Source organism: Micropterus dolomieu, linkage group LG09, assembly GCF_021292245.1.
Source record: "Micropterus dolomieu isolate WLL.071019.BEF.003 ecotype Adirondacks linkage group LG09, ASM2129224v1, whole genome shotgun sequence".
In the NCBI taxonomy this organism is placed as follows: domain Eukaryota; kingdom Metazoa; phylum Chordata; class Actinopteri; order Centrarchiformes; family Centrarchidae; genus Micropterus; species Micropterus dolomieu.
Genome location: NC_060158.1, coordinates 2202611 through 2228705, shown reverse-complemented (window position 1 = coordinate 2228705; position 26095 = coordinate 2202611). Strand labels below are relative to the sequence as shown.

At 38.5% G+C, this 26095-nt stretch overlaps 3 protein-coding genes across 7 annotated transcripts in view; 2 read left to right on the top strand and 1 right to left on the bottom strand.

The window, feature by feature from the left end:
- The window catches only part of LOC123976543 (zinc finger protein 436-like), a 161196-nt gene that overhangs the window by 12090 nt on the left and 123011 nt on the right, over window positions 1-26095 (top strand). The window lies entirely within an intron of this gene.
- LOC123976551 (gastrula zinc finger protein XlCGF57.1-like) overlaps window positions 1-26095 on the top strand; it is a 74795-nt gene that overhangs the window by 4425 nt on the left and 44275 nt on the right. The gene's annotated exons all lie outside the window — the stretch shown is intronic.
- LOC123976573 (class I histocompatibility antigen, F10 alpha chain-like) lies at window positions 6058-20633 on the bottom strand. Of its 4 annotated transcripts, none has more exons than XM_046058857.1 (13): window positions 20458-20633; window positions 15913-16185; window positions 15382-15672; window positions 14560-14844; window positions 13250-13369; window positions 11803-11823; window positions 11085-11117; window positions 10581-10613; window positions 10378-10404; window positions 9939-9980; window positions 9663-9695; window positions 9260-9301; window positions 6058-7811 (listed from the first exon to the last, which is right to left on the bottom strand). In XM_046058857.1, the coding sequence occupies exons 1-13, from the start codon at window positions 20546-20548 to the stop codon at window positions 7735-7737; spliced, it is 1368 nt and encodes a 455-aa protein (XP_045914813.1). In that variant the 5' UTR covers window positions 20549-20633; the 3' UTR covers window positions 6058-7734. The 4 variants fall into 4 exon arrangements, with proteins under 4 accessions (XP_045914813.1, XP_045914814.1, XP_045914815.1 ...); XM_046058858.1 differs by lacking the exon at window positions 20458-20633 and adding an exon at window positions 17886-18067; XM_046058859.1 differs by lacking the exons at window positions 9260-9301; window positions 9663-9695.

The window sequence follows — 26095 nt, the reverse complement described above, 5'->3', positions numbered from 1 at the left end:
TGAAATAACCACTCGTTACAACCGAGGTATGCGGCAAAGCATTTGTGAAGCCACAACACGCACAACCTTGAGGCGGATGGGCTACAACAGCAGAAGACTCCACCGGGTACCACTCATCTCCACTACAAATATCTAATAATCTCAATTTCTGTTGAGACATTCAGATGGTAGAGTCTGAATTTGGCATAAACAGAATGAGAACATGGATCCATCATGCCTTGTTACCACTGTGGAGGCTGGTGGTGGTGTAATGGTGTGGGGGATGTTTTCTTGGCACACTTTAGGCCCCTTAGTGCCAATTGGCCATCGTTTAAATGCCACGGCCTACCTGAGCATTGTTTCTGACCATGTCCATCCCTTTATGGCCACCATGTACCCATCCTCTGATGGCTACTTCCAGCAGGATAATGCACCATGTCACAAAGCTCCAATCATTTCAAACTGGTTTCTTGAACATGACAATGAGTTCACTGTACTAAAATGGCCCCCACAGTCACCAGATCTCAACCCAACAGAGCATCTTTGGGATGCGGTGGAACGGGAGCTTCGTGCCCTGGATGTGCATCCCACAAATCTCCATCAACTGCAAGATGCTATCCATCAATATGGGCCAACATTTCTAAAGAATGCTTTCAGCACCTTGTTAAATCAATGCCACGAAGAATTAAGGCAGTTCTGAAGGCGAAAGGGGGTCAAACACAGTATTAGTATGGTGTTCCTAATAGTCCTTTAGGTGAGTGTATTATGAAAATAAAATCACAGTCTAATGAGAATGAAGTCATAATACTTTAACAAAATCTACCCGCCCCTCTGCTGTGGAATTACCTTACCTTATCCCCTTTATATCGTCTGACAGACACAGAGCCCGTCTAGGACTGTAGGCTACTGGATGAGACGAGCGGAGGTGGAAAACCGAAACACTGATCAGACAAATGTCACAAGTCTACACATCCACACAAATGTAAACTTCAGCACCTCTGATAATGTGCAGCTCACAGTCGCTTCAGAGGGAAACATCCTGGAGCAGAGAGACGGTCAAAGAGAGCAAAGGTGTCTCTGAGCGATGAGGACAGAGACACAGAGAGACAGGTGTCTGTGTCAGGGTCACAACTTCAAACAAAATGAAGCAATATTATTGCGAGCAGCCTCCGTTCTTTGTAGACCTGGGGGCCAATCTGCATCAGGATTATTAGGCTACATATTAATACGGAAAATATTGACTTACATTTAGGGCCACTGTCAAAACAATATAATAATGATCTCAGAATGGGTCTTTAGTTTGTCTACCGTCTGTGGGAAATCAAAGAAAAATAAAGAAAACGTAAAGTCGACCTATTATTTCGTTTTGGTTTCCCATTTCGAACTGAAAGCAAGGAAACAAACGTCAATTTTCATATTTGGTTCATACAGAAAAACGAAATATTGATTCTTTTGGGTTTGCCAGATTAAATGGAATATTTGAATGATCGGATGATACAGGGACCCTAAAGAGGACCGGAACAGTGAAACAATTCATATTCAGTTTAGTAAGTAATTTGATTAATGCGTCGCACCAATACACATGGGCAAACTGACTTTGCTGAACATAAATAAAGGGATCAGTGTACTGCTTGTTGGGTGGTGGAATAGCAAAGATGGGCATTTCAAGCAAAAATAGCCTATTCGATGGTCACTGGGAACTGTTCAACCATTCTTTGAAGAAACCAACAGTCACACCATCTTCAGGCTGTGATTGGTCAGCTGGGTGGAGGTGAGTAAAGAGCCAGGGTTTGAACTTCTCTCAGCTCTCTTTTTTCTTTCTTTCTTTACACGACTACTAACTGCTGTTTGCAAAGTCAAGAACTCTTTTAATGAAATATTAAGCTAACATGGCCACAATGTCCTGAAAGTGCACAGAAAAATATGATTTTAGGATCCAAAAGCTGGAACAGCTCCTGAATGGACCTTTTAAGGAGTTTGTTTCTTCAACAATTATAAACTGTGTGGCTATGCAAATATATCTTGTTCCTGACTCAAAGAACAAACCAGCAGGAGTTTCATGCAGAAAACAAAACATACAGTTCACATTTCACAGATCTTACCTGAGTCATTATGTCCCGTCCGTTTCATCAGGATGTCGAGGTTGATTGTTAAACGCTGCTGCTTTCTCTGACGGGACTGTGTCCCTTTGTCCCAGTAATCTGCAGGCAGTCTCTCTTTCATCCAGTCCTGTTTGGGAACTTTCTTCTGGTGCTCGCTGTCAAAGTAGTCGATCATCCTGCCGTCCAGGTGACCCATGGCTGAGAACTGGTGGATGCCCGGGAGTCCGACAGGTTTGGAGAGAGCCGTGTAGGTGTAAAAGAGGGAATGTCTCTCTGAGAGTCACACAGACAGACAGATATTTATTCTCTGTTCCTTTAGATATTTGTGACATTCTTGTTGTTGTCGTCTTGTATGCATTACTTCTCTCTGACTTCAAAGCACAAAGGTAAGAACATTTAAGAAAGGTCAACACCTGCTTTTGCTGCTTTTGCTTTAATCCAGATCATTTTCTCTTCGGGGAGAAAAAAAAAGCTACTTTTTACTGTTACTGACATGTTATAAGATAAAAAGTAAAGATTTATCAAACATAGCCTATTAATCTAATAATAATAATAATAATGTCTTGTAGGCCTATTTGGACCACTCTTAGTCACTTAGTTGCAGTAGGCCTGTGGGATGAGTGTAAATTAAGTTTAAATTAAACAGAGATACTTAGCAGGAACTGTAACAACAATCCCTCTTAACTCTGCCAATCACAGGTACCAACACAGTTGAATGACAGCCTTCTAAGTAGGGATATATCGCAAATTCAGTGACATTAACAGACATCCTGGACAGGATCTCTCTCAGCTACAGCCTGATTCTTTTTTCTTTACCATTTCTCGCTTCTCATTAACTGAACTCACCGCTGTTCACCGTCGGTCCGTCCACGGGCAGGAAAGAAAATGCGCAATACAGTATAAACACAAAACTGACTACGTTCATGTTCTTCAAGCTGCATTTCGCTCCACGATGCGCATTAACAGTAGAACTACTCCGTAATATCCCATCTGTCGAGGGAACTTCTCGTCAAAATTGCTCCATATAACCAACTCTTCAGTCTGAGGAGCAAAGCGAAAGCGGAAGCCATCCTGAAGAGGTAGGCAAGCAGCAGAAACATTTCCTTTCATCAGGGGGCAGCAGAAACAGTCTGCGCTCAGTTGCAAGTTTCCCTGTTAGAATGAGGTCAATTGTCATGAACTTTTTGTAAGTTTGTGAGTTTCCAGAATCTATTACTGTTTTACTGAACAGGACATCAACAGGAGGGAATTCACACGGCAGAGCATCCCCGCAAAACTAGATGAAGGCCTATCAGGTAAAGTTATGCAGCCTATAGGCTAATTTTTAATTAAGTTAAATAGGCTACAGCTGTGTAGCGCTCAAAAGCCGTTTCCATGGTTACTATCCATTGAGCGCCTGCCGTACGTGCGGAGCGCTGCTGAAGCTTCTCCGCTGCTTGTTTGGGAGGGTTATTTGCAGGCTGATCTCACCCCTCCTGTGGCCCAGGGTTTGACTGTATGTGTATTCAAAATAATAACCTAATAATAAAGAAATAAACTGTCAACATGCCATAAAATTAGGAGTTCATTCAGGTTAATTCATTAACGCGATAATAGTGGCCAGCCCTAATATAGATAGGCCTATAGGGGAGAGCCGGGACGAATAAAACACAGTAGCAGAACCGGGAGAAATCAGGTGGACACAGAGTTGTACAAAAAAAGCTGTTTACGGAAAGTAAATTCACTCAAGCGATAATTTCTTTTGAATGACGAGTTGTGTTTATTGTTCCATGGTCGTGATCACGTGAAAGATTAGTTAGTAGGCCTACTTTAACACATCCTGAAGTTTTAAATGTCAAAGTTTTACAGTTTAGAAGCTAGTGATGTTGAAAGTATTATAAAGTTTAAAGCGGGAGGGGGGCAGAGGCCACCAGGCTGCAGGCTGGACCACCGGGATACTCACAGCCAAATAACAGGATCTTTACAGTAGACCAGGAGAACAGGCTGCAGATGTAGTCGTGTCAAGCTTTCTAAATAAAAACAAGAATAACAAACTATTTAAATGTATATTGTTGTGTTTCATCCGTCCCAATGAAACAATGCGCAGCCTTTGTTCAAAGTGAAATTATACTGAAGTCGTTCCACATTTTAACTAGATAGCACCTGGTTTTGACAGAACACACACTGAGTTGTTGATGACAACAACAACAAATGATTTCTGTCTGTAACGTTATATTTTAAAATGACGTGAAAAGGGTTTCAATCGTCCCGGCTCAAAAAAACACAAGTCTTTTATTTACAGACAGGGTCGAACAAATGGCCCAGGAGTTTGGTCAGCCCACTCTCCGGACAAAGTATTTGTCGGGGGCTCTGGGTCTTTAGAGAACTTTATCCCTGCATTCTTGAGAATTTTACATAACTAAATGAGCCACATTTTCAAAACTAGAAAAACCTCTTTAACACTCCTAAAGTAAAGAAATCAACTGAGCTGAGCACTTGAATACAATAAACAAATAAAAAAATAAGCCATATCATCATCAATCTTACCATAAACTGCTGATTTGGGCAGTGCTGGCTTTGACTCTGTTCTGCTCTTGCCCTCTGCTCCCTGTCTCATGTCAGCCTAAGTACTGGGGCTGCTGGCCAGTGGTGGGTAAAAAATCTTAACTCAAGAAAAAGTACAATTACTCTCATAAAAAGTAAAAGAAAAAAAAGACAAATCCACTCAAGTACAAGTACAATATGTTTAAGAATATATTTCATCTGCTGGGCAACATGGTTATTTTTAGAATGCTATTTGCTTCACTTGTTTATTAACTATAATTTAGCTTTTTCTGTTTAACCATTAAGGTATTAATAAGATCACATTAAAATATCACATTTGCTGCTCAGCCTGTGTTTGTTGCTTGTGTCTTTTATTATGACCATGTAGCCAACCAAAACTCTTGCTTTGCAGTAGCACAGGGAGCCAAAACAATCTGATTCTTCCTAAATCATCTAAATGATTGTGGCAGTAACACGGAGCAGCTCGTTGTTGAAGCAGGTAAACCTACATACAGAGGAAGCTGCGCGTCATGCGTAAAACCCAACAGAACTGTTTTACCCACCATATTTTCTCTCTGTGTGCATCTCAAAAATGATTGCTTCCTGAAAAAATAACAATAATAAATAAACAATAACAATAATAAAATAAGCCTAGATTAGGTTCATAGGCAACATTCTGTTTACTCACCGTCGGACATCGCTGAACCAATGTGAAAGAAACAGGCTAATGCCCATCAAAAGAAAGCGATGCTCTGCTTAACCTTAAGGATAACCTACTGTTAATATATCAGAATGTTCAAAGAAGACTCATTTTGGTTAATGAAGCAAAATGCAGAACATTGGTTAAGTAAACCCAGGAAAACTGAGTGGATATTTCCTATATGTGGGTCTGTTCTGGTACTGGCTGAGGCCGGATGTGGATCAACTGCTTGTACTGGCTGGAGTCTGTTGTGGTACTGATGATCCAGCATCTACTCAACTGACAAACTAAAGCAAAGCCCTTGTAAATTATAGATATTTTCTATATACTAATGTTATCAGCTGCATCAGGTCCATTCAAACTGTCTCCTTCAGGTTTCTTTCAATACATTTTCAAATATAAAACACTATTTATAAAATGACTGGGCTGAATATGTGCTGCCCTTAAATGGGATCAAGTTAGACACTTTATTACTGTCTTTTATAAATAAAAATACTTTTTTAGATATATTTACACGATAAATAAATGTTTTATTATCATTAAAACATTTTTCAAACGTGTCAGATTTCAGTTTTGCAGAGTCGCCCCCTGCTGGCTGTTGCAAAGAAGGCAGATTTACTCATTCAGGTTCAGAGCTTCCAGCTTGTTCTGAACAGATGAAGGAACTGCTGCCACAAATAGATTCTTCCTCACAAAGCTGGTAACTCTTTACTGCAGGACAGCTCATTAAACACCACTTCAGTTCAACAACCATTTTGTTATGATTGCCTTTATTTAACATGAGCACATGTTTCAAACACCACAACCCCCAAACAGGGAACATTTAAAGAGACAACACAAGTAAAAGGGGAAATACTAATGTGATCATGTTTTGGCTTTGGCCTTTTAAAGAAAACATACACAAAATAGAATTTAATTTCCATCCTAAAATTTTGGCACACAGATTCACAATTAAATATTAATGACTAATTATAACTTTTTAGACAGTAGCTGCAAATATTTAATAATCTCCACTACAGTCTTACAATCCATGTTATCGCTGACAAACTACATAACATAATGCAGACTTTAGGATTCACTGAAGATTTCTTCAAATGTCATATTTCATTTCATTTCCAAAGAAAAAAAGATATTTAAAGAAATATTATCCCCAGGAGTGAATGTTACACCACAGGTAAATAAGCAAACGATCCTCACACTTTAAAAAATAAACAGCTGGATAATAATATTTCCATATTTTCTGACTACATAAGTGCCAAAGAACAAATAAAAAATATATTACATTTGTTTAAGACAGAAAAGTCACCACAAACAATTACTAAATTAATGTGTTTACAGTAAAACTCTGCAAACAGTATTAATTTAATCTTGGAGTAAAGAACTGATGAAATTCTTAATTCAAAGTCCTATAAATCAATCAGTGAGCATATTTTATAGTGACAGATAAACAGGCGGTAAAAAGGCACTTTTTAAGAGCTTAAACAATAAAAACATTATTTACAGAGTATTAAATGAATTTAAGCAGTAATTTGCTTTAAATGATCAATGATTTTCACCCATCTGAAAATACATTGATTACTTCTTTTTAATCCAGGCTGAACCCTGTGACTACTTAAATGATCATACCAGTGTATTTATGCATTTTAGCTCATTTACTACAAATCACGTTTACTGAACTAAGCGCTAAAAGCTTCTTTCCAATTGTGTGTTTTGAGGTAGCCATTGGTTTCCATGCACTTTTAATCTTGTGGAATTTAAAACATCCTCAGGTTGAATAATCCACAACAACAAACATCTGCTGTATTTATTGTCAAAGTTACGTTTCCTGTTGTGGATCATCTGCAGCATGTTTTCACAGCATAAAATTAAGTTTTCCTGAGGATTGTTAGCAGTAATGTGAAGCATACTATGATTTGTAGTAAATGGATTCAATAAAGCAAAGTTATAGAAGTGATATTTGTTAAAGCAATTTCTTCTTCCTCCCTTTGTAAAGACTTGATTTCTTCTATTTGATTATCTTAATTTATAAAAATGTTATATTATATAATAATAAAAAATGTCCTGTATGTAGTTCCAATGCTGATTAATTTAAGTGTCCCACCCACCTTGAGTGCAATATTGACTCACACAGTTTTATCTATTTAGTTTTAAATGTTAGCATTTAAGATCTCTGATCCAACAACATATTTTTCTCTCTTTAAAGGTGTGATTTTCTGAATTCATTTTTTTCATACATTTCTATTCACTTTCCTGAATCCAAACCTGACCCACAATCTTTTAAACCCTGATAATAAAAACAAGCTCACCCATCTGCTACAACAGAAGAGTGGGTTGATGCTTGTATCCCACAGTAAATGTAGTTGTTGAATTAGTAAATTTGGTTCCAGAGGGCTCTGTACTCTGATGGAAATTATATTGTCTGCAGAGACTTCAGGCTTGTTGCTCTTCATCCTGTCCCAGAAGACTTTGGGACTCAGGGCTGGAGTTTTTGTTATCCGCGCCATTTCCTTCAGGGATGAACAAAAGTGTTAATTTATAAATAACACAATAGATAATGAAAACAGAAGACTGTTTGCTGTAACTTTTTCCATGTATTTTCTATGGTAAATACAGTCAGGGCCATAAATATTGGGACATTGACACAATTCTCATCTTTTTGGCTCTATACACCACCACAATGGATTTGAAATGAAACGAACAAGATGTGCTTTCACAGCAGACTTTCAGCTTTAATTTCCAAATCAGGTGTACGGTGTAGGAATTACAACAGTTTGTATATGTGCCTCCCACTTTTTAAGGGACGAAAAGTTATGGGATAATTGGCTGCTCAGCTGTTCCATGGCCAGGTGTGTGTTATTCCCTCATTATCCCAGCAGATAAAAGGTCTAGAGTTCATTTCAAGTGTGCTATTTGCATTTGGAATCTGTTGCTGTCAACTCTCAATACGAGATCCAAAGAGCAAGCCATCATTAGGCTGAAAAATCAAAACAAACCCATCAGAGAGATAGCATTAGGTGTGGCCAAATGAACTGTTTGGAACATTCTTAAAAAGAAAGAACGCACCGGTGAGCTCAGCAACACCAAAAGACCCGGAAGACAACTGTGGTGGATGACCGAAGAATTCTTTCCCTGGTGAAGAAAACACCCTGTTGGCCAGATCAAGAACACTCTCCAGGAGGTAGATGTATGTGTGTCAAAGTCAACAATCAAGAGAAGACTTCACCAGAGTGAATACAGAGGGTTCACTACAAGATGTAAACCATTGGAGAGCCTCAAAAACAGGATGGCCAGATTAGAGTTTGCCAAACAACATCTAAAAAAGCCTTCACAGTTCTGGAACAACATCCTATGGACAGATGAGACAAAGATCAACTTGTACCAGAGTGATGGGAAGAGAAGAGTATGGAGAAGGAAAGGAACTGCACACGATCCAAAGCATACCACCTCACCAGTGAAGCATGGTGGTGGTAGTGTCATGGCGTGGGCATGTATGGCTGCCAATGGAACTGTTTCTCTTGTATTTATTGATGATGTGACTGCTGACATAAGCAACAGGATGAATTCTGAAGTGTTTCGGGCAATATTATCTGCTCATATTCAGCCGAAGGCTTCAGAACTCATTGGACGGCGCTTCACAGTGCAGATGGACAATGACCCGAAGCATATTGCGAAAGCAACAAAAGAGTTTTTTAAGGGAAAGAAGTGGAATGTTATGCAATGGCCAAGTCAATGAATCCGATTGAGCATGCATTTCACTTGCTTGAAAGCACATCTTGTTTGTTTCATTTCAAATCCATTGTGGTGGTGTATAGAGCCAAAAAGATGAGAATTGTGTCAATGTCCCAATATTTATGGACCGGACTGTATGCATATATTCTCCCATTGGCCCATTGCAGTTACAGCAAATGCAACTGAAATGGTTTGCTGTGTTAATCATCTTTACAAAGATACTCACTGGGGACGCCAGAGTCACCGCTGCTGAGAGACCTATCTGACCCTGTGAAGAAAAGAAAATGTATTTCATTTAACAGCTCAATGCAACACACACACTTTTTAGGCCTATCTGGTACAACCTATTTTTAAATTTTTTACGTTGTCTTTTTGTTTGTACATCATCTTATGATGTCTTATGTACGTATGAGCGTGACAAATAACTTCACAACAGAAATGGATTACTTTTAGGAAACTATCTCATAGGACATGCAGGAACTACAAATGTATAAAGTTTGGTTTGTGCAGACTTTTGGGTTTCCTCCTTTTAAATCAGGGTTGTCAGTACAATATAAATGTAATCTGCACAAAAACTTTTAAAATTACAGGAATTGTTACAATACAGAGCAGAAAAATAAATCACTTACCTTTGGGATCTGTGACTGCATCTGGACCTGTTTCTGAAGTTAAAACACACACAAAATAGGCTTATTATTTTTACCCAATTAGAAATATTTGGCTAACTAAAAGGATAAGGTTTTGTTCAGTCATGAAGTTACAGTAACCTCTGAACACTGAACTTCATAGGATTTAAATATGCATATATTCTCCCATTGGTCCATTGCAGTTACAGCAAATGCAACTGAAATGGTTTGCTGTGTTAATCATCATGGGGGAAATGACAACTTTACAAAGAAACTCACTGGGGACGCCAGAGTCACCGCTGCTGAGAGACCCATCTGACCCTGTGAAGAAAAGAAAATGTATTTCATTTAAACAGCTCAATGCAACATCATGTCTTGGTTATATCTTTCTAGAGGAAAACACTTTTGGTCTCTTCCTCTGTGTTATCACACACACACACACAGTAAATATTTAGGCCCATCTGTTACAACCTGTTTTTATATGTATATTTTTTCCCATTGCCTTTTTATTTGTACATCATCTTATCACTGTTTTCAGGCTAATCGACAGCACAACTGTATAATGGGACATTAAAGAAATTAAAGAACTACAATGTATAAAGTTTTGTTTTGGGTTTCCTCCTTTTGAGTACGGGTTGTAACAATATTAATATAATTTGCATTTAAAAATGACAGGAATAACATTTTTACCAAAGAAGCACAGAAATAAAACACTTACCTTTGGGATCTGTGACTACATCTGGACCTGTTAATGAAGTTAAACACACAAAATAAACGTATTATTTTTACCCAATTAGAAATATTTGGCATTGCCCGTGTACAGCTGACTAACTTAAAGGATAAGGTTTTGTTCAGTCATGAGGTTACAGTAACCTCTGAACACTGAACTTTATAAGACTTACTGAGAGACAAAGTAGTTACCTTGGGCATGGTTGGCTCCACCGTTGGTAGCAGCTGTAAATAAAGACCATGTTAAAACAGACTGTAATTGATCACAGATGGAGTCAATGGTGTGGTCTAAAATGTACATCCGTTCTTCCATAAGCCTACTGACCTTTAAAATACAAAGTGTTTAAGTCCACAATCTGAACATTAATCACAAAGTATTTGCCCTTGACCAATGTGACTTACATTGATAATTTAAATAGTTATCCAGAGATAAAAATAAACTGGATGTGAGCTGTGCTTGTGTTATTATTGTACACAGCCACACACAGGAAATGTTAAGTCACGTCATCTTAGTGTTATTTTAGGCCCATCGACAGCACGTGTGAGCATGACAAATCACTTTAAAACAACCACTACTAAAAGAAATCCCTTTTATGTAACGTACGTTTCCTCCTCCTGAGTCAGGGTTGTAACAATATAACTATCAATTGCACAAAAACACTTTTATAATAAAGAGTAGAAAAATAAAGCACTTACCAGGGACAATAATCACAGATAAAGGTTGTGCACCTGTTAATAAAGACAAAACAGTTTTTATCCATTTAGATAGTTTTGGAATAGCCCGTGTAAGGCTGACTAACTTAAAGGATAAGGTTGGTGTTATTCACTATTTTTCTTTTTGTCAAAAATTCATATGAAAATACCAAAACAACAATGAGTTCAGTGGAGGGATATCCCCATCCCAAACATTTAGTATTGGATATCTGCTGATACTTAGATTTACCTAAAAAAAAAAACAAAGCTGCACACTCAAGTCAGTGCAACTAGTCCCAGTTTAGGCAGCACTCATAAATAAATACCTCTGGATTATTACAAAAGGCAGCGTCACAGCTTCCTTCTAGCAGCTTACATTTTAAATGAAATTAAATAACTCAAATATAAATAGATCTTACAAAGCTCTAACCTAAACAAACAAACACATTTTAGTGCTGTTTGAAAGTACAATTATTCTGTTGGACGTCTTATTGATACAAATGAAAGGGAGAATGTGACTCTGGAAACTAGAGAAGAGGTGTCACTCTGTTGGGAGGGACACATCGTGGGAGAAATAAAAACTCACAAAAGACCTTTGGCTTAATATTAAGAGCAGCTAGCAGAGAGCACACAAACAACATTTCATTTTGTGCAGTCATCAAGTTACCGTAGCCTCTGAACAATGAACTCAATAAGACTTATAGAGAAATAAAGTAGTTACCGTGGGAAGAGTTGGCTCCAGCTGTGCGGAATAGAGATAATGATAACACAGACTGTAAGTGATCAGAGATGACAATAGCATGGTCTAAATCTGCATCCTTCCTTCCATAAACCTACTGACTTGAATACACAGCATTACAGTTCACATTTTGAACTTTGATTCAATTTGAGGACAATCTAATGGCTTGACTTAAAATTGTTTGAAATCAATTTTACTCTCTCAATTATGAGGTGATGAGGGCAAACTGCATGGTAGAGAAAAAAAAACATTAAAGCACAGTAAAATTATCTTAGTTCCACATGTCCACAGCTCTTATGCCAACAATGTCTTTTTCACATAAAATGTTTAGTTCTAACAAAATCAATAATCCCCACATGTATGACTGAGAGATCACAGATCATACTGAAAACGGAAGCAACCCTTGTGTTTCCTCTGGATTACAGGTGGACGGACTTTTGTCACAGTAAGTTTCATGACTTTTACATGCTTACAGTGAGCATAACAAAATGCTAATGTTTACTGTAAGTTATGGGGTGGCTTATAAAATCCTCTCACACAATTTTATGTGTTTTATATTGTGGTGGATAAAAATTTATTGCACATTTCCCAAAATTTCAGTAAAGAAAACATGTAAAATAACAGCATAGGCTAATTCAGTGAATTAAACACCAAAAAACATTTTCATCACATCCTGTATATTAAATAATGCCATTCATTCAGACCTGCTCATCAATGAGCGACACTGGCCTAACAGCCCGGAGACATGAGGAAATATTTAAGGGATTGATATCTCAGTATAAACAGCAAAGTAGAACAAATATTTCTGTAGTCTCACACTATTCAATGTCATAACACCAAACTCAAAGCATTTTAGCATGTTAACATATTTACAGTAGAAAGGTGGGTTTAGAACGACATCACTACTACATGATAGTAGTGGGGCTAAACCTGCTAGAACTGCGTCTTTATCCTACTTTTTATTGCACGCTTTAAGTCCTTTTTAAATTGCATTTAATAGAAAATATATTTATGTACTACAGGCAGTAGGAGTTATTGTGTGCGTCTAAGAAGCAGAAAACAGCAGAGCACTATAGTTAACTGTGAGGCAGAAACTCAACACCATGAAGCTCCCAGCACAAATTTAGAGTTTTAAAATAAGTCACTGTGATCTCAGTTAACTTTCAGTTCAGTGAATTAAAAATAAGGAACACCTTCGGCACATAATGACTAAAAGGACTACTCTTCGATGTGACCTCTGAAAACCTCCTGAAGTTCCTCATAAAATAATAACAGATGATTTCGCACTACATCCTTCTGCCTTACTGTGAGACTGTAACATCAAGTACTAATTTTTGAGGAATTTCTTACAGAATAATAATAATAATAAAAAAAATTCTACTTCACTGCTATCTTGTTGACGATGGTTATATAAATATATGCCACCTACCAAATACACCTCTTTTGTACAAGAGAACCAGCCCCACACCCATTGCGATCAGCCCAAGGACCACAAACACCCCAGCAAGGATAGGTCCAAGTCCTCCAGGTCCAGGAGGAAGTTTATGATCTAAAACACAGAAAACATATTAGTTTTATATTCACTTCACTTCGAGCATCATTTCTATTTGTTAGGTTTATTTACTATGGTGTTGATGTACGCTACAAAAATGTAGAAGCTGAGCGACAGTACTGCTGCAATCTGATTATAAGAAAATAACATTAATTTAGTAATTTGTGCTGGTGAGACACAGAAAAGAGGATGTTCTGAGAGGATGTCAAGCATCAAAAAGGATTTTTACCTTCTACAAGTTTGGAACTCCCCAGTTTCCAAAAAAATATTATTGTAAAAACATTAGCCTTGTTTAGTATGCTCCAACAGTTTCATCACATGTAACATATGATACAAAAATAAATTTTTTCAGCACCATCTTCAATGACAATGATGATCTCCAGTAGAAGAACGTATTAAAATCGTATTAATATGCAGCTTTTATGGGACTTTTACTGCAGTGCACCAAATGATTTACTCATGGTTTTAGTTTGTTCCTGTCATGTAAAGGATCATTCTAATTAATTATAACTTAATCAGTTCCCAAACCTTCTGACTGCTGTCGTGTTGTCTCACTGAACTTCCTTGTTTTAATGTTGCTGTGTTCCCTGATTTGAATTTGTTACCGTAACAGATAGACATGATGGCCAAAGTCTCAGGACTTCCTTGTGGCTTAAGACAAAGAACTTTTGCTGGTACAGTGATTTCAATCATATGAAACACTTTGTGCAATAGTGGTATTAAACATAGCAAACACAATGACAAATGGTAACTACACATATCTGTACCATTTTTCATTTAGTCTATAGCAACATCACCTTTACTGTCTGTACCTCTGTGTGTATATTGTGTAGGCTGCCTCCCTCCCCTCTCTCTCCTTACATCCCTCTCTTTTTCTCTCTCTCCTTCCATCTCTCTCTCTCTCTCTCTCTCTCTCTCTCTCCTTCACCCCAACCGGTCGAGGCAGATGGCCGCCCACCCTGAGCCATGGTTCTGCTCGAGGTTTCTGCCTCTTAAAGGAAGTTTTTCCTTGCCTCTGTCTCCTAGTGCTGCTCTTGGTGGGAACTATTGGGCTTCTGTAAATAGCATCACAGAGTACGGTCTAGACCTGCTCTTTTATGAAAAGCGCTGTGAGATAACTGTTGTTGTGATTTGGTGCTATATAAACAAAATTGAATTGAATTAAAAAATTAAAATAAGTTTCTTACCCCATTCCTTCTCAACATGTAACCTGGATGCAGGATGATTCACTTCACAGGTGTATTTAGACATGTCACTCTTTAAAATCTCCACACTGTCTCTTCTCTGGAAGGTGTCGTCTTCATTTGGTCGAACACCAAAGGTTATCACACCGTCCTCTCTAGTTAAAACGCGGCCGTTTCTTTTGATGTTCAGGATGATGTCTTTTGGGTAGAAACCTGTGGCCAGGCACGTCAACATGACCTTTGACTCAACTTTGGTGTTCTTAGAGAACAAGAACACCTCAGGTGGAGCTGGAAAGAGAAGCCGTAAAGAGAGTTCATATTTGCAGTATGCTTCAGATCAATGCAACCACACAATAAACTTTTTGTACTGCTGACGGCTTTATAATAAACTGAATGACACATTATAAAGATAATCTATTGCTACAGCTACTAATTTCAGGTCTTTTCCAAACTATTTTCTGTCTGGATTTAAAGGCCATGATTGTTAGGGAGTATGGTGTTCGCGTTCCATCTTGTTTTGGCCAGTCAGGCCGCCACTAAAGCTATAGTGTTTCTACCTCTCAGACCCAAAAAAGCTGATTACAGATATCAAATGTATCTTCTGTGACATTATTTTTAACTTTACTTACAAATTCTTAAAGTTAAATCGGAGTGGATTTGATATGGGAATTTATAGAATTTGGATTCGATAAAGATTTGGTTTAAATTCCAATCGTTAGTTTCATGTTTCAACAACCTGCACAGTACTTTCACATCAATGCTACTTCCATCATCTGTAGTAATAATGAGTTTAAAAATGTAGAATTTATTTTCTGCCATACATACAGGCGGTTCGAAGCTGCATTTGCTCATAGTCCACGAACTTCCTCAACCACTCCATGCACTCGTTCTCCAGGTAGCCTTTGGTGTAATCTTTTAGGACCTGGACCCCATCCCACTTCCTCTTGGTCGGCTCGGCCGCAACAATTGGGGCGACCCAGACTTGTTCGGTGTCGTTAAAGGACAGGAAGTCGTTTCCATCGTAGCTGTACATGTCCTTGCCGCGGTAAAACGTAATGTTGCCGTCAGGCTGCGTGTCGCCCTCACAGCCGTGCATCCACTGAAGAACATGGACGTCTGAAACCAAAAGTTATACCAGGAAAGTTTGATAAATGACTAACAACAAAAGGATAATTACAAAGCTAGAAAGACGAGAAGAGGTGGGTCAGATTTGAGTATTTGTGCTTTTTTGGTTTCAAATAAAAGAGTAAATGCTTTCATTTTACTAGAGCATTTATCTGTAAAGTTATTACAGTTGTTGGTTTCATGGTCTTCATCAAAAAGTTGTCGCTGCCCTTCTTGTTTGATGGATCTTACCTGAATCATTCTGTCTCATTCGTGTCTTCAGGATGTCGATGTTGACGTTGAACCACTGCTGTTTGCTCAGGCGGGACTGTGTTCCTTTCTTCCAGTAATCTGCATCCAGTTTCTCTTTCATCCAGTCCTGTGTGGGAATTTTCTTCTGGTGCTCGCTGTCAAAGTAGTCGATCATCCTGCCGTCCAGGTGACCCATGGCTGTGAACTGGTGGATGCCCGGCAGTCCGACAGGTTTGGAGAGAGCCGTGTAGGTGTAAAAGAGGGAATGTGTCTCTGAGAGTCACACAGACAGACAGATATTTATTAGACAAGGCAGATAAATGTCAGTCAATGAACCACCACTGAACCAAAAGTTGAAAATACTGTGTGACTCATTATTGGCAAGGGGAAGAACTTTATTAAACTAAAAGTTATCCAACCTGACCTACAGACCGTTTAGGGAACCTCAGGAAAACAAAGCTTGCGCTAATGGCTTCTACCAACAAGTATTATACCATCCAGACTCATATGATCCAGCACATTGATAATGTAAAAGCCGTCCTGACAGTACTTTTTGTTCATTCATTCTAATTTTTAGTAATTGTATTATTACATTTTTCCTCACCCACTGTACGCTTGGATAGCCCCACCTCCTCTCATTCACACCACCGCTTTTTGTCTCATTTGCTCCGAAGGTTGATTCTTCCTGACAGAGTTTCAACAAGCCCTGCCATACTGTGATTGGCTGATACTCTTCACTTGTGATTGGATGCTGGCAATGGATACAACAAGCCCATATGTCTCCCCTTTAAACTTCACTGAAGTATTAAACAAGACGGCTCAGTAAACTGTTGTTGATAAGTTAGTTGTCCTGTTGCTGGCCCAACAAACATTTGTACTATTAACTTTACTTAGATAGGTTGATTAGATATTTAGTAATTATATTAAGTAATTTAATCAAGGTGTTATCGAACATGGTATCTCATATCAATATTTACTCAAGGTATTGAATCGAAGTTAGAAATTACAGTATCAAGACAACACTACTCTACCTCAAGCTCGAGTGAGAAAAAAAACAAGAACGAATGAGGAAAGTCCAACTTTGTTTATGAGCCTATTTTGGCTTTGCTGATCAACTCAGATATTTAAACAATGTTGTCTGCCCAGCTCTGTCACAGCAGCCAGAGGGCGGTGAAACTAGCAATAAACACTAGGACCTGGGTGCCAACCTGAGAAGGAAATAAATACCACAGTAACAACCCAACAGCTTTGCTAGAACATTAAGTTCCTCCTGTAACTGACAGATCAATCTGGTTTCTTAAGCACCAATAATCCCCATAAAAACTAAATATTTTACAACTCATTAATTGAAACAATCAGCCTGCAAATCAATTTGTTAGTTAATTAATTGCCATTTATTCTTATGATCAACTAATTCTTCAATCACAAATACCAAACATTCTCAGGTGCTCAACTGTGTTTAATTCCTGCTTTCTTCAGTCTTTGCTGATGGTTAATTATATATATTTTAGCTTTTGGACTGCTAGTTCACAATACGAAACGTATACCTAACAAATTATGATTTTCACAATTTAAAAACAATGAATCGATGCTGAAAATAAACGTTAAACTTTCAGCCCTAGTGTTTTGTTTTAGCTTTAAACTGTAGATGTACAGAAATACGCTGGAGAACAGTTTTATTTGCTTGATACTGTAACGTTACACCTAACTTAAGGTTGTAACGTTACTTTACATGTTATAAAGTTACACCCTGCCTAAATAACGAACGATCACGGAAGCAGTCAATCCATTTCTCCTCGTCCGTTTTTAATTCAAGTTACTGTAATACCAAATATAAAAACACTCAACGTCCATTTTAACGAAATTGAACTAAAATAAATACCCTATTTTTTAAGACGTCACAACTCTCGTCTTGTTTTTACTTTCACTTTTAACCTCGCTGACGTTAACGTGTCAGAAAACTCTTAACTCACCGCTGTTTACCGTCAGTCCTGTCCCCAACAGGACCAAAAATACGACGAGAGACATTTTCTTCTCAAACGAGACCTTCTCGTCTCTAAAACTCGAGTTTTATCCGACTTTAAGACGGTGTTTACTCCGCGCAGGCCGCGGCTCAGCGCTGGCTGCTTCCTGCTTCTTGTTCCTTATCTCTGAAAATGGCGGCGCTGCGTCTCTGCCGCTCTAGTCTATATGGCGCATTCAGGGGAAGCTCGTTCGGTCGCATTCCGTTCAATTTTTCAAGCTTCATAACTTTTTGCAACATGTGAGAGCTAAATATTATAAACTACTACAAAGCTACAAATACTTATTAATAAAAATACAATATAGTTTACTTAAAATCCTCTGTATTTTTTGCTCACAAAGCATCTTTACACACCACAGCAGGAAAAGCACTTAATAAAAATCTATGTTTTAACACATTAACACCCTTATTAGAAGGTCTTGTTTCTAAATTTTAATACTGAATCACAACAAGCGCTGGGCTATAAAACAATAATGATGATTATCACAATATAATTTTACTCAATAACAATATACCAAATGTTCAATTAATGTTCATTAATGTTTGATTTTTTACAAACGAATAAGCGCTTCATTTTTCTATTAATGTATTTATTTTGTTGAGGAAAAGGGGAATGAAATAAAGATTTTACTTTATTGTTTTGAATGTTCCACCACAGATTTGTGAAGTGATCCACTGTTTGTTCTGACCATAATGAAAAGTTTAAAACCACAATTAACCATCTCGGCTCTCCAACTTTCACTCAGGAACAAAAATCAGCCTTTAAACTTGAAAGAAATAATTATTTGACAGTTATCGCGATAATTATCGATATCGAACGATATAAAATGTTTCATCGTGATGACATTATTAGCCATATTATCCAGCCCTACTCACAACCAATCAATAATTCTCTAAAAATATTGTACCTTTCATGGCAAATTTTACATCCATAAGACACTTTTCAAGAATTTTCATTTGTTTTGTAATGAATTACAACATCTCTTCAAGTCACTCTCAAAATTACTGTACAACAACAAAACTATCTAAACCTCTCTAATGATTGGCAAAGTACTCATTAAAAAGACAATTAATTTATGGGCTATATATGAATTTATATCTCCCTCATACAAAGTCTCATTAAAAAGACAATTAATTTATAGGCTATATATGAATTTATATCTCCCTCATACAAAGTCTCATTAAAAAGACAATTAATTTATGGGCTATATATGAATTTATATCTCCCTCATACAAAGTCTCATTAAAAAGACAATTAATTTATGGGCTATATATGAATTTATATCTCCCTCATACAAAGTCTCATTAAAAAGACCATTAATTTATAGGCTATATATGAATTTATATCTCCCTCATACAAAGTCTCATTAAAAAGACAATTAATTTATAGGCTATATATGAATTTATATCTCCCTCATACAAAGTCTCATTAAAAAGACAATTAATTTATGGGCTATATATGAATTTATATCTCCCTCATCCAATGTGTTTTCTGCTCCTTTTGTTTGTTGTCTCTATTTGTCCTGTTCAGATCTGTCTTCTCCTCAACGCCTTGTCTCTTTCTGTATTTAATGTTGTTGTGTTGTGATGTTATTGGTAATTAATGTACATATTCATTGACATTGATGATCAGTAAACTGCTGCAGAATCGTGGGGCGAGTTCAATCTCAAAACGTTGCGCAACGGGCTTCAGGTGTTTGGTGGGCGTGTCTCAGGTGTCACCCAATCAGCTGTGTAAAGTTTATAAACACAACGGTGTTTAAAAAAAAAAGGCAGGAAAATGCAGTGCGCTTGCGTACACAGCAGGATGTGTTCAGGGCATCACCGTTTCCGTTGGAAAAAACCGTTTTGATACGTTTTGTCTGCGCTGAACTCGGTTTGCTGTTTGCTGTGATCAAGTTTTCATCCATGGATCAATAAGTTTGTAATAAAAGTCGGGCTGATAACAAGTTTTAATATTTTAAAAATGTAGTTCACTAAACTTAAAAGGCGTCTACCAAATAATAGAGTATTATATTAATATATTATTTTACAAGAAAACTTATGTTGTTATTACACATTTCTTTTTCATACGTTACCTCTGTTCAGTGCAGAGAAACGACGTCAGAGAAACAATATAGGCTATTAACCATGACTGATATCATTTTAATCTCACATAATATTAATTCGATTAAGATTACAGCTAACGCTTTATGTAATATAATAAGAACATATAACATTATAACCAGTAAACAGTTTTAAACGGTTATATTTCAGGAAGTAACGCAGGGACAGGCCTCACACATGTTGAGGAAGTAGGAAGTTAGATAAAACGATCAATACATGTCGTCTATTTTCTTAAATATGTCTATGAATCTGTAAGTTATCTGGACAACCTCGTGAAAATGAGAAGTTAAGGTCTTTAAATAAACATTTGGTTGTAAATAAATTTGGTAACTTTAACTGTGAACTGCTGTAAAAAACTAAGAGACGTTTATTTCCGTTTAACGTTACATGAACGTGACCGACGACAGTTAACTTACCGTTTACAGCTGGCTCACCGTTTGCAGCTGCCTCTAAATTCAGCCACAGTAATGGCAGGAACAAAAACATCCAGCTTGTCGGTGAATTCATGGTTTTAAAACGAGAATGATAAAAAAAACAAGACAAAAAGCTGCTCAGGACGAGAGAAGTGTGCGCTCAGGCTGCTGCTCGACCAATCGACCAATCAGATAATTCAGAACGGGTTGCTAGGCAGATTACAACACGGAAGGTTTTTTTTTTTGGTGCAGACATGTCGTGAGAAGACCAACTGCGTGAAACCGCTTGAAGAAGTATTCAGATCATTAACTTCCGGAAAATACCAAACTATAACACTACTTATGCACTGAAAATGTTGCTAAGTAAAAGTATAAAATGGAAAATGTACTTAAAGTGGGCCTACTTAAAGCTGTTGTAGTATAAAATATACTTTCATTAGTTTGTAGTTTACTGTTTTATTTTTTGGATACATGCAATTGTGTGTATTTGAGTCGGAAATTGATTGACAGTGTTGTGAATGTTTGTTTCAGTGGTTGCATGAGGGGAGTTTTTTCTCCTTTCTCAATAATGACCAGTGTTGGGTAGTACATTTACTGTAATATCAATACTTTCCCCAGTAGTGGTGTAATGTACCATTTACAAAACAGTAGCCTAATATTATAGTTACTAATCCAAGTAATGCTGCGTTACAGCGTTACTAAAAGGTTGCAGTTCAAGTCGAGAAGCCAGACCTAAAACCCTGGATATACTTACTTTTTAACAATGCGTAGGCGTAGACAGGCAGGCGGGAATGCAAACGGCATTGTTCACATACTTGCCTGCGTACTTTGCGTGTACTTGGAGGGTTAAACCTGAATCCACTAGGGGGCAGGCCAGGACCAGATCATCCCTCCCCGACAACCGGATTATCTTTTCACATTTAATTTATTGAAGCATCTGCTGAAGCAGCACAACAATGCGAAACCTACGAAACTTATAGAAGGAAACTCTGGCCGCTGCTGCCAGTGATGAATGGACTCAAGAGAGTGGCGTTAAGTAACGTTTTATGTTATGCAAAAGCACTGAATAGTGCTCTTTGTTAAAGACTGTAGGCCCATAGCCTATTGACAGCCTGTAAAATATTCCATTATAGCATCATCTGGTTTGAGAGGCTGCAGTGTTTTCAGTTTGGCTCATTGATCCATGGTGGATTCATTTCTAAAATGAGCTGCTGAACAGGTTGTCCATCACTTTTTAGGCTGGGAGGGGGGAGATAGTAACGTAACGAGTAACGAAACTACTTACTATCAATACCAAGCAATAAGTAAAGTAGGCTAATATTCTTACTTTAAGGAGTTATAAGTGACAAGGAACAATTTCTGAGTAACTTGCCCAACACTGATAATGACACCAAGCACATCATCTAACCTACATCATAATCTAGGGTGACTTTAGAAACACAGGCTACATCCTCACTACTACGTTTTCGTCTTAAACCACAGACCCTTTTGCTACGTTTGCAACTCCCTTCCTAAAAGACTTAAACGGCGAATCCGAACCCCTAAAACAAAGAAGTTTGAAAACGCTGCTGACCCTGTTTTTGTTTTTAAGAACTCGGGGACAGACAGGCGAAAACGGAGGACTTTAAAAACAATGAGGCTACGCTCACATTTGGCTTCCTGATGTGAAATCGTTGTTTTCGTTTTAGTGTGGATGTGGCCACATCAGGGAGGACAAGAAGACTGACACACCTGTGCTCATTTCCCATTTGGACACAGCAAACCATGCACACAGGCTGGCAGATGTGCTGTGAGCACTGCAAGCGAAGCGAAGCCTGTAACAAAGACATCATGGCAGGGTGGGCCTTGCCCGGTGCCCCTCTACAGCTTCACAGAGAGGCCTGGCGTTACTCAGTGGCATGCATGAGAAAAACACGTTGGACTGTTTGCACGAAAGGTGCATTATTTCACTGTTCTGTGCATATTTTATTGAAAACCTGCAAAATGATGTAAAAAAAAAAGGGTTTTATTTAATTTTTTTTTTGTTCAAAAACTGTTAACATGGTTGTGTAAGGGGTGATTATTAATAATATATCACAAATCTAATTTTCATTTTTGAAATTTTTAACTGTATTGTACATTTAACTCATACTTCCTATATAATTACATTAGATGCATGCTTATAGTAGCTTAGGTTATTCTGAATCCATAGATATCAATGGTATTGGTAGAAACTGGACTGCAGCTAATGATTACTTTCATTCGGGATTATTCTGCTGATTATTTTCTCCTTTGATTGGTTGATTGTTTGGTTTGTAAAAAATGTAAAAAAAATAGAGAGAAATGTCGTCCCAATTACCCAGAGCCCATAGTGACACCTTTCACAATGATTGTTTTGTCCGGGAAATAGTCCAAACCTCAATGCTATTAAAAATAAATTAAAATGATTAGAAGGAAACTCAGCTAATCGTCACAAACAATTATCATAACTTCAGCTGCACTTGTATAAACTAGTTGGTTGTTTTAAACAAAACACATTTTATAAGCTTTTCACATGTTTTGTGTGTAGAAAAAAATCTTAATTTGTAAAGTAACAAGTAACTAAAGCTTTCAGATGAGTGCTTTTAATACTTTAAGTAAATTATTTGTGATTATACTTTTTCGATGCTGTAACTTGTAACAGAGTATTTTTACAGTGTGGTATTAGTGAAGTAAAGGCTTTGAATATATCTGGTGAAACGTCCATACGCTGTTTGAAAGAATCAAACATCTGACCCCAAAATCCGTGTTACAGTCTGCAACTCCCGACTCTTTATTCATTGCTTATAGTCAAGCAAACAAATTAACACATTTACAAAGGCCTACGTCCAATATACAGTATATGTACATGATTTATTACACTGGTGGTGTCTGACAGAGATACATTAACATTTACATTCACTTTTGCAGAGAAGCTTTAACATCGGATGAGTGGACATGTCCTCTTTCTGTCTTTCTGTACATCCAGTCACTGCTTTCTTTGGCACAGAAGCAAAGACAGTGTAGCGGTGTTGAATCCATATCCATGTATATTACTCTTATTTTCTTTTGTATAGTTTTGTTTAGATGATGGTGATTTTGCAATTAAATCATATCTGTGTTTTGTTTTGGTCCTCCTGTTCTATCGAACTTTTCCTGGAGCTTTAGTGCAACCTGCCCTACACATTGCACTGCATCTTATTTTCAAGGCAGTGATCGAATGGGCAACTTTTCAAGCAACACTTTTAAAAATCATTTAAATACTCCTGCATGTCTGTGTATTGCCTGTTGCTGGAAGCCATCTTTGCTGCCTAGAAAACAGCTGAGTGTATCGCCACCCGCTGACTCATCTCCTCTCAGCTTCACTCTCTCTATCTCCCGTCAGACTCCTTCCCGTCGAAACCCCTCCCTCATCATTTCCACTTATTCTCCTCTGTGCTCCCCGTCCCTTCGTCCGTCCATCCATCTTTTCCTCCCAAAGCGGAAACCGAATCCTCCTTTCTCCCGGCTCACAGCTTGGAGTCCTCCAGCGATGGAGGTCAGAGCGTCATTCCTCTTCCCTGCTTCCTCCCCCTCTCCTCCCTCCTGATAGTGCATGCTCTCCAGAGAGTGACCCCCCGGGAAAGGAGAGAGCGGCTGGACCATCAGGTCTCCTCTCTGGGCCCTTAGCAGCGCCTCCTCTTCCCAGGAATCGCCCTCCTCCTCCCCAGGCTCCAGCGGGGCTGGCCGGGGGTCTTGAGGCCACTCGGCCCAGGCGTCGGGCCGGACGAGCCAGTCGTCCCTCGGGTCTTTCAGGCCCGACTCCAGCTCAGGTCCATCCGCCGTGGGCAGGAGGGCGCTGGGGGGGAAGGGGTATGATGAGACAGTCCGTGGGATGGAGCAGAGGAGGGTGAAGAAGAGGAGGGTGAGCTGTGAGGTACCGGGATGGAAAGAAAGTGTCATCTGGAAAGATAAATATAAAAGTGTAAAATAAGAATAAAATAAGTTACTTATGTCTCTATAGGGGGAAAAAACTAACAAGAAAAATGTGTCCCAAATTCACACGTCTTACCTTGTGTTGTGGTCTAACTTGTTGTATCTTCTCTAACACTCGTCGCCTCTGGCCTTTTTAAAAACTGCCCGCCCTCCATCCTCCCCCCCCGCTGCCAGCATCAGGTCACAGGCTGCTGTCACCCATTGGTCCTTCGCCCCTCTGACGCACACGAGTCAGCGTCGATCCTAACAACCTTCATTCTTTCAGCTGAGAAACCTCGGCCCACCTCAGCGACGAGGCCCGGAGTGTCGCCCGTAATTACCGCCGCTTGATTGGGAAGGCAATTCACAAAGAGGAAGCAACCAATTCATTAAGATGTTTCTGAGAAGAGAAAGTCTCAGAGAGAGAGAGAGAGAGAGAGAGGGAGAGAGAGAGAGGGGGGGAGGGAGGAGGCAGAGAGGAAGACCATGGCGGTTTGTGGTTTCTTTTGTCATTGTGGTCGTCACGAAGGTCGTCTCGCTGGGAAAACACAGACACACCTGAAAGAATGTCATTCAAGCTGTCTGGTTTTGAGGAACAACAAACCATCAATCATTCTAAACTCTAACTTAATTTGCCACCAATTACCTGACAAAGGATCTTCAGGGCAGCTGGTTGCGCCGATTCTGAAGCGGGATTTTGCCATCAGGCTATTTTAAGATTGATGCTCGTTAAGGATACATTTGATGATATAAGAGGAACAGGCTTAAAATCCTGGTTTATTACAACTTATCTTGGCAGTTTCGTCCATCATTTCTGTCAGAGTTAACAGCTGAGATCTGGGAACACATTGTTAGGGTGATGTCACCAAAATGAGGTGAGGCGGGTCAAGAAACAAACGAAGGTGAACAGCAAAAAAAATAGTTTACAGACCAACTTCATGGTTCTACAAGACAAATCCGATTGCCGGTACATATATAAAGTAGTTTCAGTTTCAGTTTTTACTATTGTACGTCACATCTGGTTTCCTGTTTCTCTGTAAGTTCTTATTTTCTTATGAGTGGGTTCCTGTTTTGTTTGCTCTCACACACACACACAAATATACACATTCCTGCAGCTGGTTTCGCACAGTTTCACTCTCTAGATGTGGTGGTAAAACACCAACGCACGCAGCATCGGACCAACAAAGGCAGGGAAGAAGAGGACAGCTGGATTTGTGAGACAATGCAGGTTTTAAAAACACAGAGAAGCAGAAAATCCAAATAAATAAGATGCTGGAAGATATCTGACAATGTTGCTTTAAAAACTTCTTAAAAGATTAAGTGATTATCAAAATAACAGCAAATTAATTTTCTGTTCATCAACTTGTCGATGAATCAGCTAACTGCTTGTGGTGCACAAAGAGGAAGCTTTGAGGAAGGAAATGTGGGAAAACAACAGCTGATGGTTTATTCACAGTTGTCACACAGAAAGAGCTTCATCACACAGGAAGCAGAGAAGCACAGCACACAGTCGGGCTCATCATGTGACTTAGGTATTTAAGGAAATAGAAAACTACTGTTTCAGTGCTTTCATGTGACGTGATGTAGTCCTTTACCTACTGCTACTAATGATTTGTTACTATTGGTTCATCTATCAGTATTTTTTAAATATCGTTCCCAGTACGAGTTCAAAGTGACATCTTCAAATTAG